The 16909-nt window shown below is 38.7% G+C and overlaps 1 protein-coding gene across 4 annotated transcripts in view; it reads right to left on the bottom strand.

Annotated features, from left to right (window-relative positions):
• The window catches only part of cnksr2a (connector enhancer of kinase suppressor of Ras 2a), a 64994-nt gene that overhangs the window by 39722 nt on the left and 8363 nt on the right, over positions 1 to 16909 (bottom strand). For 3 of the 4 annotated variants that reach the window (XM_028569282.1, XM_028569284.1, XM_028569285.1), the window contains exons 2-3: positions 9643 to 9806; positions 7271 to 7473 (exon numbers count right to left, since the gene is read on the bottom strand). In XM_028569282.1, coding sequence (XP_028425083.1) covers positions 7271 to 7473; positions 9643 to 9806 — 367 coding nt within the window. Of the gene's footprint in view, positions 1 to 3765; positions 3963 to 7270; positions 7474 to 9642; positions 9807 to 16909 lie in introns of those variants that run through there. The other variant, XM_028569286.1, reaches the window with a different exon arrangement.

Genomic DNA, 16909 nt, shown 5'->3' with positions numbered 1-16909 from the left:
CATCAGGCATCTCAAAACGCACCCAAACAGGTCAGTCACTTGCTAATGTGAAAGAGACGTTAAATTTAGCATATATCGTCACAGGTAACAAGCTAACCATCGCAAAGTGTTGTGCTAATGCTGGGAACAGGAAAATTGTATCTTTATAGTTGTATCCATATGATGTGACAGACTTAGGTTAATATGTCACAAGGTTGTTGTTAAATAGCAATACGGAAAGTATCAGTTCTCACATGTTTGCACCATGGTTGGTGCATTAACTTTCAATATAGATGTTTCCCTTAAACTTTGAACACTGAAAACATGTAATGCATGATGAGGTTGGGCTTTACAGCCAGTTAGTAACACAGACAAACATGCATTCTTTGGTGCAGATACCAAAATGTTGAAAAGTTCTTAATTTGTGTTTCTTCAGATTGCATCGCAGTAGACCCCATCAAGTTATCCTACAACGGATTTTGATACTGTAGGCCTACTGTATGGATGGTAGCTACAGTACATGCTTTGAATTCATAAGAATTAACAATACAGTATTAGGGACAGATCAGATGGCCAGAGACTTGAGACTTGACTTGGACTCGTGGGAATAGACTTGAGACTTGACTTGAACTTGCCCCTCAAAAATTTGAGACCTGACTTGGACTCGAGCTCAAAGACTTGAGACTCGACTTGGACTTCCAAAAAATGACTTGTGAACATCTCTGGTATCAATACAGTACTGCAACGGAAAATATCGCAATACTATGCTGTATCGATTTATTCCCCCACCCCTACCAGTTATACTCTTGTGCCTTGTCTAAATTACTCATTTGTGTCCGACTAACCGTTGTCACGGTCACAGGTTATCATTTAGCATTGATCGTTTTATAAACGTCAAGACTTATCTAAATTATTTTGGTTAAGTTTCCATCTATTTGTTGAAATAAATCAACTGAAACCAATGCGGATCCTCTTGTGTTGTTGGCAACCAAGGCACTCAGGATTTGTTGTGACTTAAACCAGAAAGTGGTCATTAAAGACCCAACAACACCCACTAATTTTACCAGTACTACCAGTACTGTGCTGTGAAACTAAAATGTTCCGATTACAATAATGTTAAAACAGATAAAAGCAGCTAATCCTCACATTTAAGATGGAAGAGAGAGTTGTGTGTCATTTTTGCTTGAAAAATCACTCACTTGAATGATTAACCGATCAAAATTGTCAGTGACGGATTTTCTGTGGATCAACTAATCAATAATATCGATCAACTAGGCCTAATTGTTGTAATAGAAAAGAATATAAACACGTCTCAAATCAAGTCAGGAATGCAACATGTACTTTACTTTAAAGCTATAGTGCGTAGTTTCTGCCGCCCCCATGAGGAATTCTAAGTAATGACATGATGATACAAGCCTTCCGTGATGCGCACTCACCCCCACCCCTCCTCCACGCAGTTGCCAGTAGCCAAGGAGACACGGAGGATTAAAAAAAACATGACGCTCTCTTCAAAAGAGGTAATTATATTCACTCAATTTTCTGCACACAAAAGTCACCGGACGACACCGATGTTCTGAACATAGCCATACTGAGAAATACAGAAAGAATTGTGTGGATCTGATAGTCTTAATAAGCTTTGTATAAACTCATTTGGCAATGGCTTGAATGTAACGGACGTTCATTAAAATAAAATGTACGCACTAAAGCCAAGTCTAAGCTAAAGTCAAGACGATGGACCCCAGATGGATTTTTGGTGACGCTGCCAGTGGAACCACAACAGGAGGGGCCTCAATAAAAAATGGGTGATGCTGTCAAAATCGACCTCCATGAGAAAGAATGGGCCTCTGCAATCTCATTCATAAAACTGGGCTTGATGCCACACTTAGATAAAGAAAAGAGTTCACACTCAATCAAAATGCTCATCTACATGCTGAAAGTGTTGCACACATGCACAGGCCCTGATATGCAACCCCATTAACTGCAACAATTACTCCGATATGATTAATGAAATGTCCATTGTGGCCCTTTAATAATATGCAAAAATTTGAAACATCAAGCTACTAATGCAAAATGTTAAACATTACAGTTTAATGCTGGTCTGTCAATAGCTCTGTTGTGACCAATTTAAAAAGACATCCAACTTCAAGAATAAGCTTACATGCTCAAAAATGGCTTCTTTACAGTGGATATTCAACTCCCACAGAGGAAAGGGGACACCGCATTTGGAGGGATGAATGAAGTTGCTTTAGAGAACCAGGTAGGCCATTCTGTTCTGAGTTCACCAATTTACACACCTCATATTACTTTTATTTCCATCCAGGTTTTGGAAACAACAAACCAAAAAAGCATAGTTTGACTGTTGACTGAAATAAACAGTGTGAGGAGGGTTATCAGACCATTGGGTATTTATCACACTTTGCCATTGGCACCATGAATTCCCAAAGTCTCCCACATGTTTGTGTGCTCATTTTTTTCCTGAGAAACGAAGGTCTTTAAAGCCCTTTTTTGTGCCAACGGAAATGTTTATAAATGAGGCGCGTATGGTAACATAATAGGCTTTTCAGGTATGAAGGTGTTAACGATAAGGAACACTGCTGCTAATGCGGTGCGCATGACTGCATACAGACACAAAGAGACATCAACACTAATGCATACAGTATGACTGGAAGTCATTATCATTCAGCCATTTACAACCAGTGGTGGAGGAAGTATTCAGATCATCACCTTTACCTAGCCTAAGTAAAACATATGTATACCACACCGTAAAAAAATATATTTATATGTACTTAAAGTATTAAAACTAAAAGTACTCAATGCAGAGAAATGCTAGTTTGTAAACATTCTGAAAATAGTGAGAAATGCTGTTACAATTACCCAGAGCCCAAAAGGACACATTCACAATAGTTAAAACATTATTAAAATAATTAAAAAGGAAAAGCAGCAAATCCTCACATGAAATGTTATTGCATGAAAACTATAATCAAAATAGTTGCGTAAAATGAAATGAAAAGTACAAGTAGGCTAGGCTACCTCCACCACTGGTTGCACCAGAGTGATGAAATGAACAGAAGCACAAATATACCCCAACACACACACACACACACACACACACACACACACACATACACACACAATTACTTTACTTCATTGTTCTAAAATCCCAGATTAAAATTCGACCACAGCCTCAAGTGTATGCTATATCTGTGATGTGTGTGTGTGTGTGTGTGTGTGTGTGTGTGTGTGTGTGTGTGTGTGTGTGTGTGTGTGTGTGTGTGTGTGTGTGTATGATATTTGGGTCATCAGTATTGAGGCTGTGTGTTCTATATATACGCAGGACCTAAGGCTACACAGACTGTTTGCTAACCATCAGGCTCCAACACTCAAACAACCCTCAGAAAACTAGGGTTAAAAATTTAATTTTTCATCCACCAGCCAGAGGGCTTGTGAATGTTCAAATTTTACTAGCCACTTACCATTGTTTTTTTTGGCTGGTTAGTGGAAAAAATGTACCAGCATCGTGTGTTTTTTACCAGCATTTGGCTAGTAAATTATGCTAATTTTGAACCCTGCAGAAAACAAGATGATGCTAATTGCGTGAGGTAAAAGAAAGGCAAGTAAGGAACGAAATAGACAGACATGATACACATATTTTAAGAATCAGTGTGACTTATAGTATCCGAGCATTTCATTATATCCAATGTCCATAGCATATAAATGTCCATAAATGAATAGAAATAATAAAAAATAAAATAAATAATACATCCACCTTCTTACTCCCGAACTTGCCTGAGAATCATCACGTTTTTCAGTTTTCTTCAGTATAAAAGTAATTCAGTGATAGTTGTCTGCACTTCCATGGGTCCAATGCAAACAGGAACTGTTAATAGCTAGTTCGGCATACTTTTAATGGTGTTAATTTGCCAAAATGTAAACAAATATAAGCTTTAAAAAACGGTCCTCTAGTTGTAGGTCATAGTTAGCTAACTAACTGACTCCATGGCAACATTATACTTCCTGTTTACATCTCCCAAAACATTATGGGAACTGTAGTTCCAAAAATTAGAGCTTGATTATCAAATTTAAGTACAAAGTAAGACAAATAATATTAATATTAATATTAATAATAACAGTAAGTGACAAAACCCATAAATATCATATTCAGGAACCACTGGTTAAATCTTTGTGTTTTATGTATTCTGAAAATTAATTAGTAACTCTAGCTGTTAAATAAATTCAATGGAATAGAAACTCAAGTAAAGTAGATTGGATATAGCTCTTATATTTTCAAGCATAGAAAACGGCTTCAGTTCCCGGTCGGAAAGGGCTGTCTGACAGCAAGGTAAAGCAGTGAAAATATTCTAAAAATAGTGTACACTTAAACCAATATAGATTTTTTATTTAGGTGGCTAAATTAGGTTTAGCTGCTGCCCGTGTCCACAGCAGAAGCCTACATTGCTTAGCTTCCGTGTCGGGACTTCTGTCTGCTTCTCCAAACTGGGGGAGTGCTGACCGGCATCTACAGTAGGTATAATACGCTGACTATGGATTCAACCTCACTTCCAAACATCCAAACTATCCCTTTAAGTACAGTAATTGAGTAAATGTACATTAAATATCATCACATAATCCATTTGGAGTTATTCCCCGCTGGGTAGTTTTGATTTAAAAAAATGTAAAGTCTGCTTCACTACATTGGTTAAAAATACAGAAAAAAAAGAAACTTTTTTTACACTATCAGCAAAATACATCACACATAAAATCTAGTTGTATGTGGCCATGTTATTAATTTATATGTAGGCACTTTCAAATGTGCATATAAAGAGGAAATGAAGAGTTCAAAGAAACAAGTAATGCGGCAAATTTCAGTCATTGTGCATTCCTGATAACATCACTTTTCTCCCTGACAGATTTAAAGCATTTTGCAGTGTGTCGTTTGATGTCAGCACAGAGATGAAAATGGTGTTTGTCACCCAGAGACGGAGAAAAGTAGCTATATAAGGACAATGAGGGTATCAGAGGCAGGGAAAAGGTGATCTTTGCTGTACCCACGCTATTATTTCATACATGAAAAGGTTGCTTAAATGTCTTCTCAAGTCATTAGAGAGAAACTACATTATGCTGTACATTTGCTGCCTGAGCACTGAACTGATGTGTGACTTCCATTATCCCTGAGAGGTCTAATAACTAACGATCAGGGGGAGATGAAAGATCAGTTTTAACATGCCTTATGCTAATTCGCTGCTGGTGTAAACCTTCTAGGAAAGAGTCATATGTATTAATGTAATACAAGACAGATTGTAGCCCAACATCCTCTGAAATCATAACCTTTTTCCACATGGTCAGGGTCTATTAGTGAATTCAACAATATCATCCACCATGCAGCTTAAATTCAGCTTGTTTTACTCGCTCATTTGCTATTCCTAGGCAGTAGAAATCAATTTTAGAAGATGTGATTTCATTGAAATGAAAGCCCTGGTGGGATCATATGCATGTTAAATTTACACAGCTGGAAAATGTTCTTTTCTTCCTCTTTGGCATGTGTAATATGCAGGATAAAACCTTGAAAACGTGGTATTTGACACTGCCCGAACACAGATATGTCTCAGAAATGAAGACTAGAGAGCATGAAATGTCGGCTCTGCTGAGTCTATCACTTTCTCAATGTCGCTTTGCCATTTACAGTTGCATCACCGTGCGTGGGCGAACGCGTGTGCGCTTACATAAGTAGTGTGTCAGTGCGTGCAGATGTGGGCGTGTGTCTGCAAACGTGTGTGTTTTGTACAAAGTGTGTGGGTGTTTCGATGGGTCTGAGTGTGCTTGTGGCCCCTCCTTTGTGTGTCTAGATGGCCTAAGGACAGATGTGGGTGCACGGCATTTCAAGAAGCCGATGTCAAAGACCTTTAGTTCTGTATCTGACGTGTGTGTCGTGTCCAGGAGATCGTGTCGAGTCATGGATAAATGAAGTGACAGAGAGGAGAAGAGAGCAGAGGGAGAGACAGAGGAACATGGTTGGAAAAAACACTGACATTATTCCTTTGGGAAAAAAATATGAACATATTTCTGTCAACAGCCAACAGCTGCAGGAGAGTTTGTGTTCTACAAATTGAAAAAAAACTTTTGCATGCGCTAGAACAACAGACCTCAACAGAGGGGAGCTTCATAACTCTAGTTTCCATATGAAGTATTAAATACATTAGTGTCATTAATAATAGTGTAATTTTAATGATAAATGTATCTTATACTTTGATTAATGATTGATTTAGACTATGAAATGTTAGAATGTGTTTTGTTCAACCAACTCAGTTTACTATAATAGAAGACTAAGAAAATGGAAAAATATTCACATTTAACCAGTAAATTTAGCATTTTTTGCAACAACAAAAAAATACTTACTTACTAACGTATTGCACTTTTAGTTTAAGTGCATCATTGTGCACTGCTTGCTTGTAATTTTTTGTTTAATTGGATCTTGTTTAGTTTCTATTTATATTCTTATTTTATATATTTGTACATCTTACTTTTTTTCCCTTTCTCTATTTATCCGTACTAATTGCTGCCTTTGTGCTGCTGCAACGCCTGATCTCCCCCTTTGAAGATAAATAAAGGCTTTTCTTAACATATATCAAATGATAAGTCAATAATAACAATAGTTGTCTAAAGAATTATACATTTCTGTCGATTTACTAATTGATTATTTGGCTAATTGTTTCAGCTCTAATATCCATTTTTTATAAGTACAAAACGTAATGTGATGAGTGAAAGGATCATAATTAATATAAAGCTAAACTTAAAACGTAAAAAATACGCACCTACCTCGCTACCAAAATAAACCATAACTGCCTAATTCTACCTTTAATCCAAAGTTAGAGATGTCAGGAATTTCTGACAGTGAAAATGTCTCCCACTTTGGTGAAATGAACCACAGGTTTCAACAAACTGCAGTTACATCTACATAAAATCCAATCTTAACACTAATACAATGAATTCAGCTCATTTCAAAAGGAGCTACGCTGTTTCTATCTGGCTTCACTAGTTAATGAACTCAAAGAACCACTAACTGAAAACACCTGTGTGGGTGTGCAGGGCCTTTTTCTTGGGAAACATGCTGACATGTCACTGCAGGAAAACCACATCCAATTGTCACTGTTAATTGTTATTCCTTCTATGAAAAGTAGCTTTCCTGCTGACATAGGAAAAGTAAAATAATAAAAATGGCAACTCATCACATCTGTGAAGAAGAGGAACAGAGTATATCTCTGAAACAGCGACAGGGAGCCTGTAAACACATTACCTGTCCAGCCAGGCCAGCAGGCTCTTGGCGGCGGTGATGAGGTCGACAACGGAGGTCAACAGATCATTGGGGAGCCGCCGCGAGGACCTGCTCTCTGATTGGCTGCTGCGGCGGCGGCCGGAAATGAAGTTCTGCAGGTTTTTGGCCGAGGCGCCAAGCTTGTGAGCCAGAGTCCTGACGCTCTCCGTCTCCAGACCTGAGTTCTACACACACACACACACACACACACACACACACGGAGACATAAACAAAGATTAGCTGAACCTCCAGACACTGAACCACCATGAATACTGATTAGGATCGGATTTGTCAACTTGTTTACAGGCTTTTCTTCAGGAGTCTGGTGCATATTAATGACTTATCGTGCATATTTGGTAGCGAGGTCATCACACTGACTGACTGATGTTATTTTAAAAGTTATTCATGTTTCCATCAATTTGTGTCCAGATTATTGAGCAACACATACATTCTTAACAATAGAACACAGGAGGAAGACAATGCAATGAAATCACTTGTTTACATGTCACTGTTGGCTTGTCAGAGTGTAATAACACTATACTATTCTTTATTTGTTTAAAATAGTCCTTAGGGAAGTATTTTTTTCTATTTGTCAAGTTGCATTCTTACATTTAAACATGATATGATACTTACTTTTACCTATCCAGGCCTCTTTATCTTTCAGCTAGGGATTCTGGTGTTGATTATTCAAACGATGACACACTGGAGCTCTTTAAACGACTTTTGAACAAATGCATCTTTCAACCTACGGTCAACGAGTTTGTTTCAACCAATATTCAGCCATAATAATTCAGCCATAATGACACTTACATTCAGAAATATGAAAAATGAAGCTCGTTATGACACGTTTGTTTACTATGTGATAACCACCCGACCATTCTCTTCCAATCTCTCTGAAGACCATATTATTATCACAGGTTGACATTTGAACTTATAGGTTGTATTAAACAGTGACGGAAAGTAACTAAGTATATTTACTCAAGTGCTTAAGTACAATTATGAGGTACTTGTAAACCTGTAAACTTGTTTACATTAGTATTTCCATTTTCTGCTACTTTATACACGCTATATCTCAGAAGGAAACATTGCACTTAATTGCTTTATTACAAAATGTAACCAACAAAAAAAGTCTTATTTATTATTATATGTTAAGATAAGACTTTATTGAAACTCAGGGGTAAATGTACAAGCTACCGATCAGTATATAAAATAATTAAAATAGCTCCACCTTTACCAGCTGAAACATTAAAGTGATGTACACAATAATGCATCAATTATTATTATACACTTATATATTCTGAAATGGGTCATTCTGTATAATGAGTACTTTTACTTTTGTTAAAAAGTAGAACTACTGCAATCTTGTAATGGGTAACGAAAACACCAAGTCACTTGAGCTAAAAGGACTTGTGGTCAGAGAAATGACGGATAAATATGGACCGGCAGATAATAGACATATTTCTGATATTACCTCTCCAACACAGGTGTGACAATAGATTATCCTTACAAGGACCACGTTGGTGAACTGGTCAGATTTAGTCTGTGAACTAGGTCAATAAGAAAGACAACGTCTGTGAACTTGTCAGATATTTCTGTGAACTTATCAAGACACAGACTGTGAACTGTCCCGGATTTAGCGAGGTTTACCGAGATTAAACTAAGCTTTGTAGCGACGGCTACATCGTAGTGAAAAGTAGAACTACTGCAATCTTGTAATGGGTAACAAAAACACAAAGTCACTTTTTTTTTTTTTTTTTTTCATTTCTTACCTGCACTAAATTGCACTTAATTGTTTTTAATTGCTCTTTAATGTTTTATGTAAAGCACTTTGAATTGCCCTGTTGCTGAAATGTGCTATACAAATAAAGCTGCCTTGCCTTGCCTTGCCTTGTTACTTTAATATGTTGATGCTAATATGTTTGTACTTTTAGTAGTACGACTTTTACTTGTAAGACTCTTCTACACTGTGGTATTACTACTTTAATTTAATTGTAAGATCTGAGTACTTCTTCCACCACTGGTACTCAAGAATTTCCAGTTGTATCTTTTATAATACTTCCACTTTGGCAAACGCCAACACCTTACATGTCTTACAATGTAGTTTGAAGAAGCTTTAAAGAGCCATTTCAAAACTTTTGTCTTAGTTTGTGACTGTGACAAATTGGGAAATGCAAGGATTTGATGCAGCACAACTGAATTGACTTTGTGCAATCTATCACACTCTGCATTCAAGCAGAACAAGAATTCGTTCTTACAGCTGTGGCCGTAAAGAGGGCTAATGAGAGTCCAGCACTGCATTGAAACTACAAAACACAAACACACACACACACACACACACACACACACATACTCACCAAAGCACAGAGCAAGTCGACAGCCTCCAGAATGAGCTCCTGGTGTCCGATGCGAGAAACTCCCAGGTCCTCCAACTCGGCGTGGCTAATCCTCAGCAGCCTCTCCCCGCACACACCTCCGCGCTCAAACACACACACATACTGCTGCAAGCAGTCATCCAGACCTGAAGAAAACAAACACACACACACATATTATTAGAGGCACTCACAATAAATACACTCAGATTTGTTCCCAAATAAGATCACAACCGCAACAAATATTAATACATCTTTTTCATTTTAGGACTGAGAACAAAACCTGGTGTTTGTTGTAGCTAGTACACAGTTAACCTGAAATATCCTGGGTTGACACCACATTTTCTTTATATCACCATGATGCTTTATGCTATATTAAACATACACTGCAAAAGAAAACATTTAACAAGTCATTCTGTCTATACTTTACCCCTAAAATCCTTAACAGTTGAAAAAATAAACAATGTTTTCAAAAGACAATTAACCTGTTTAAAGAAATTTCAAGGAATAAGTATATAGGAAAAAGTCAGACTGCTGTTTTAGAATCAAGAAAATGCTGCATTGAAAAAAGACTTAACATAATCTTAACAGGCAGCTTTTTCCATGTGTTTTAAGAAAATAAGAGTTTAAACCTGCATGAACATGTTTTTGGGCTATCTGGGGGCAGGATGGAGGCAGTTTAATCCCTTTTCGTACACACAGCACACCCACATACATTATAAGGGAGTAGCGCAGGTCCGTATGGGGGAACCAATGACGAAGTCCAATATTCACTCCCTGTTAACTCTAATGAAAATATGTGACTCTTGCTCTCGCTGCAAAATGCTCCATTGAAGTCTCCACCAGCTAGTCACCAAAGTTGCCTTTGGTGCTGGTCAGGTAGTGTACATTGGGTTTATCAGAGTGATAAGACTGAACCAGTAAGTAAACATTCAGTAGTTATAGAACTAAAACAATGAGCTAAAAGATGCCGAAAAGCTGCATAGAGCTGGGCTGTACTGCAGGCAAGTGATAATTATCTGTGTGTTCGTCACTACAAGCAACCCCTTTTACATTACACATAGTCAATTGAGCCATTACTAATTAAACAAAATGTAAACAGAATCAAATTCTGCAGTAAAAAGGGAAGTGGCAGAAAAGAGGAAGAGTTGACAAGCAAGTCAGGTCAAATAAGATCGATAAGTTTATTTTGAAAGTATCTTTTACAGACTAGTCTTCTGAGAAACTATTATACTGTTACATCGTGGCGGCACTGTTGGTTGAAGGTTGTTTTTATCTACTATACTGCTTGTAATCATATCTGTGTTTATGGCATTTATGAGAATACATATAAGGTAGATAGAAAGTATGGGTCCTAAGCACAGGAGGGGAATAATCCCAACAACATCGTCACTCTTCATGACCCATCCACAGCTGAGACTTTCTTCAACACTCTCTGATCGATAATCGGACACATGCCTACTTTTAAATTATAGATTTCGGGCTGCAGAATAATCAGCTTTTGTTGCCAATTTTTTTTACCTGCGGTTTCTCTTCAAAGTCAGCCTATAGGGAGGACAGATTTCTTTTACTCAGGAAAATGCCAGACATTTTTACTGCTGCTCTGTTTGTTTCAGATAACACAACAGCTGCTGTGTCGTGTTTTTGAGACGTTTCAGCTTGTTTGCAGTTTTGTAGATTTCAGCCCAACCCTGTTTCAAACCACAATAGGATTAGGTAAAAGTATAAAAAACAGTTTGTTTTGAGAGACACCTGAGGGCCACAAAAGGCATTTAGGTCTTCTTTTTTTTCTGTTTTATGTAAGGCAGAAAATGTGTGACTTTGAGACCTGTTTCACAATGTAATAAGGGGAAGATAGAGAGAGAGAGAGAGAGAGAGAGAGAGAGAGAGAGAGAGAGAGAGAGAGAGAAGGAACCGACACCCCCCTGTTTCACTCTCTCACTGTGCTGAAGCGACTAATAAAGATTATCAACAATATTTGTACTTGTATCATCGCCAAACAGCTTTACAACCCATAATATGACAAAGCTCTCAACATCCCTACAGAGGACCATGCTAGTGTGTTTGTCATGTTTTTGCTGAGCATTTTCAAATGGATGGAACAGATTTAGATTGGACAGTACATTTGCAGACATCAATTGGTATTAATTAAATTATCCACACCATGAAAATCAACTTGTTGACTCTTGAAACTAGCTTGAGTTGTGTAATCCATCACAGTGAACATCTACATTAAAGGTTGTCAAGCTTACATTCTCATTGCATGGTAATTGAAAACTGTCCTCATTAATACAATGTAACAAAAACAAACTTGATGTATGGCACACTGTGATGGATTATATAACTTCAGCAAGCTTCAAGAGTCTGCTAATTAATTGTAACCAATGAGTGCAACACGTCCTTCAAACTAATGTAAACAACTCAACTTGTTGTTTGTCAGAAAAGTAAAAAATTGACAGTTTGTGGCTGTTATCTGATCTGCCACCGTCAGAAGTTAGCAGCTGATTTTAATCTGGTGATGAAGTGACGGTTAGCAAAAGCTCCTGGATCTCCCCTGGCATTTTATTCACTGTTGCACGCTATTTTGTTCAATAAAAGGATATTTAAGATGGAGTTATTCAAGAGGGAAAATAAAGCGCTCTGAGCTAACAAGCTTGCTAACAGTAAGTTGGCAAACTCATTAGCTTGTTAACTTAACTTGGTTGCTAACAGGACACATAGCTTGTACCACTGAATCTTGTCTCAAACTATTTCCTTTTTTTGTGGAACAGTTATTAATACTCTGACAGAGGACGGTTAAATAAAAGTGAAGGGTGCAGTAGCTCAGTCCGGTTCACCTCCTGGGCACTGCCAGGTGCTCTTGAGCAAGGCACCGTACCCCCCAACCGCTCAGGGCGCTGGTCCAGCACTGGCAGCCCACTCACTCTGACATCTCTCCATTTGTGCATGAATGGGTCCTGAGCATGTCTGTGTGTATTTCAGGCCTGTGTGTAGTGATTTATAACAGAGTGTAAATTGTAATTTCCCCACTGGGGATCAATAAACAGTATAATTATTATTATTAACACAGCTAATAAGCTACGATAGCTTCCTCCATTTCAGCACTGTCAACATGGCTTGCTATTGGTCAACGGAAACAAAGCTCAACACAAATTTACTCTCCAAAAAACCTAAAAGGAACTCTGTACCTGAAACAAGAGTCAAGAGACTGGAACAAAAGAGCTAATGGATGGGCAATCAGGCAGCTACCCAGGTAAGATTTTACTCTCTGTAGGATTGTGTAATGTCTCTGTTGTGAGTGGGACGGTCTCTCTAGATCTGCAAGTGTGTGAGTGTGTTAGTGGGTGGGTGCGTGATTTGTTATTATGTGTGCATGTGTGTGCGTGCGTGTGTGTGTGTGTGTTCGACTGGCCTGACATGGTTTGCTGAGTCAAAGGAAAGCAGATCAAGACAGAGCAGCTCAGCTGCAGCCCCTGGCTCCCAAAACAATGAATGTATCCAGCTTCTAACCTCTTAACAAACAGCCAACTGGCAAACACACACACTCCAAATACACACACACACACACACACCTCTGAGGAATGAGCATTGATTTCCCCCGCTTCAAGTCCCCACTTTATAATACACTCATCTATCATAACCACACTAACAAAGATGGGAAAGGAAAAAACAGGATGGGAAGAGGAGAGAAAAAAGGAAGACGGAAAAGAAGAAAAGAAAAATAACTCATAAGCCAGCTGCTAAATTGCATGCAAACTATTTCTCACGCACACTTACACACACACACACACACACACACACACACACACACACACACACACGCATTCCATCTCTCATCAGTGACGAGCAAACACCATTTGTCGCTTTCTGCACCCTCCACAGCCACTACATCTGAAGTCTAAATGAAGCGTTCAGTTTCAAAATGCCACATATCGAGTTAGGAAAAAAGACGTCGGAGCCTGAAATCCATCAAAATTTCAAAAAACACGACATTTTACCTTTTATAAACATAAATAAACAAAGCTTTTGTGGTCTGTTAGCAAACAATTTTGAATACAATGCGTCATTTTCACCATCATCTCATTTTGGAAGGAAACTAGACTTATTGATTCCACTATCTGCTCCCAGCTCCCACTGAGAAGCATGAAAAGATTTGCTAATCATTGATTTGATCATGTCAAGTGAAGGTTGCTTGAGTTAACTTTAGGTTCAGAGACGAAGTTAAAGTTACATTTTTACCTACCTTGTAAGATATGTACAGTAGTCTATGTCTACTTTATGTCTACTTTTACATTTCTACTCCACAACGTTTCAGAGTAAAATATAGCACTGTAATTCCTTTATTTTACAGCAATAGATCCAAAACATACGATAATTTATAAGGTTGACATCACTCTCATTTCTGTGTATTAAGTATTTAGCTAGAGACAGGAGGCGATTAGCATAGCTTAGCTTAAAAACAGTAAGTAGGTGGAAACAACTAGCCTGGCGCTGTCTAAAGAAATCCGCCAACCAGCATCTTTAAAACTTACTTATTTCCAAGCTGTATCTCATTAGTGTATTAAGTATATATTAGTAAGTTCGCCATTTCAACTTAAGGTGATAACATGTCAGTGTCTGGTTCACAACTGACACCGAGTGTTTTGGTGGAACATGTGTACGTTTAAAAGTTGTTTTAGTCGTGCAACAGAAAACTCAGATTGGACAGATAGTCTAGCTAGCTGTCTGGATTTACCCTGCAGAGATCTGAGAAAAGGTTAACCATAGTCTTCATAAATCCACCGGAGTTTAAAATGCCAACACAAAGGAAGCCCAAGGCAACAGATATCTGGCCTAAATGAGCGAGCAATCCCAGAAGTGGAACGTCAAGGATATAGACTACATTTTTATGTCCATGTCCATCCATCTTACCCAGCTCCAGTATTGAAATTCTGCTTATATGTTAACGAATAATTATACAGTAAATAATAAATAATTCAATAACATAATATATCACTCTAAAAGGTCAACCCCAACCGGTCGAGGCAGATGGGTGCCCACCAGGAGCCAGGTTCTGTCCGAGGTTCCTGCCTGTTAAAAGGAAGTTTTTCCTCGCTGCTGTCGCACCAAATGCATGCTCTTGGGGGAATTGTTGGGCCTTGGTCTCGGTGGTCTAGACCTACTCTATCTGTAAAGTGTTCTGAGATAACATCTGTTATGATTTGACACTATAAATAAAATTGAATTGAAAGGGGCTATTCTGTAGTATTATCTTGCTGCTCATACCTCCATGTACATCGGCTAATTCAGACTGCAATTTACAGACTTTTATTTCTACATTGTTGTATTGCTATTTGTACTTAAGTAAGGCGCCTGAGCACTTTTTATTCTCACAGCGTGTGTGTTAATGACTGTTAATGGCGGCTGTTACTAATAGACGTGAAGCTGATTAAAACAATGTTGGCTCTCACAGGCAAAGTGCTACTATAGCTGAGAGAGGCAGAGAAGCAGAAGGGGGGAATGAACACTGTGTAGCAAAAGTTCACTGATAATCAGCATCGCTTATCACTGGCAGTGAGGGAGAGCGTGAATGCCCTGAATACTGATGAGTCAAATTTTGAGCGACATCAGTGAGCGCACACACATCCACGCAAACAGAGACAGAAACTAAAACTGTGCGTTCCAGTTATTAATATATACATGCAGCATAATGTCTGCTCCACAAGATTCACTCTCTTACTGCAGTGGTTCCCCACCCTTTTTTTGTCAAATAAACCCCCCCAGCCCTGTCAGATGAACTCAATACTCGCACTGCATCAACACTTTTTCACCATTTATCCATTACTTTCAGCCATTTATCAATTCGGTTTACCTAACACTGTCAACTGTTTATTGATCACTTTAAGCTAACCATTTATCAATAACTTTTAGCTAACTATTTTCATTTTTTTTATTAATGTTAACTTTTTTAACCGTTTATCTTTTAGCTAACTACCATTTATCGATACGTTAAGCTAACTACTTTCCATTTCAATTACTTTTATGCTGGCCTAACACTAGAGGATAATTGGGCAGATTTTGGATTCGCCCCTCACGACATTGCGGGGGTGTTCCCAGATTCGATGCAGGTCTGAACCAATCATCTGCCCAAATTATCATGTAATATAAGGGGGTTTACAGATGTGGGGCCCTATCTTACACCTGGCGCAGCACGGCGCAAAGCCCGCCGCAAAGCCCGACGCAAGTGTCTTTGCTAATTCAGGACCAATGCAGTTGTCAGTTGACCAACAAAAACCTGGTCTAAAGTCACTAGTGCAGCATTTCATTGTTATTTTAACAGCAAATTAGTAAAATGCGCCTAGGCTTATGCACAGCGCGCGCACACTATGCTTGTTACACACACACACAGGGAAGCGCAGCAGCACACAAACATGCAAAAGATTACAGATAAAATTAAAGCTGCAAGCAGAAGTGGCTAAAGCATAGGGGGCAGGCCAAACCATGACCAATGAAAACGGAACTCTCTGCTGAGTTCAATGATACCTCACACAATAATGTACATCAAACGGGTCATTAGTTATAAAAAGGGGCATGGCTACAGCATAGTGGACGGGCAAAACCATCACCAATCAAAAAGAAACTCTCTGCTGAGTTCAATGATACCTCACACAAGCCATAAAAGGGGGCGTGACCTGAGTTAGTGGGCGTGGTCAACGTATTGGGGGCGGCTCAGTATCACATGTAGACCACACACTATAAGTTTCATGTAAATCGGACAATGTTGGTATATAAGGCTGATTACCTGTTGCCAGCGGGGGCACTATGACCAAATCTCAATATTGGCCTGTATATGTCCTCAAGCCTGGACCCTTGTCAATCGTGAGAAATTTAGGCCGGATTGGACAACGTTACACTCAAGTTACAACAACTTCTTCGTTCATCGATAAATGCTCAAAATGGCCGCCATGCCCACACTGTTAGATGAAAAGTTTTGCTTTCAATAACTTTTCATTGTTTACGTCTTTAGATGACACTGACCAAATTTGAAGTTGATCGGATGAAATCTCTCAGAATAGTTTGTTAAAGTATAGCACCTATAGTTTTGGGCCTACTTCCTGTTGCCACTAGGGTGCACTATGACTTTGTGCCCATTTTGGCCGGTAGATGTCCTCAGGGTTTGAGCCAATTGGTCAATGTACACTCAAGTTACACCCACTTCCTGTTTCAATGGCGAAACGCACAAAATGGCCGCCCCGCCACAGCCATGCCCTAT

This window comes from Perca flavescens, chromosome 22, assembly GCF_004354835.1.
Source record: "Perca flavescens isolate YP-PL-M2 chromosome 22, PFLA_1.0, whole genome shotgun sequence".
Classification (NCBI taxonomy): Eukaryota; Metazoa; Chordata; class Actinopteri; order Perciformes; family Percidae; genus Perca; species Perca flavescens.
The sequence above is the reverse complement of the archived record's forward strand: the minus strand, read 5'-3'. Positions and strand labels throughout refer to the sequence as shown.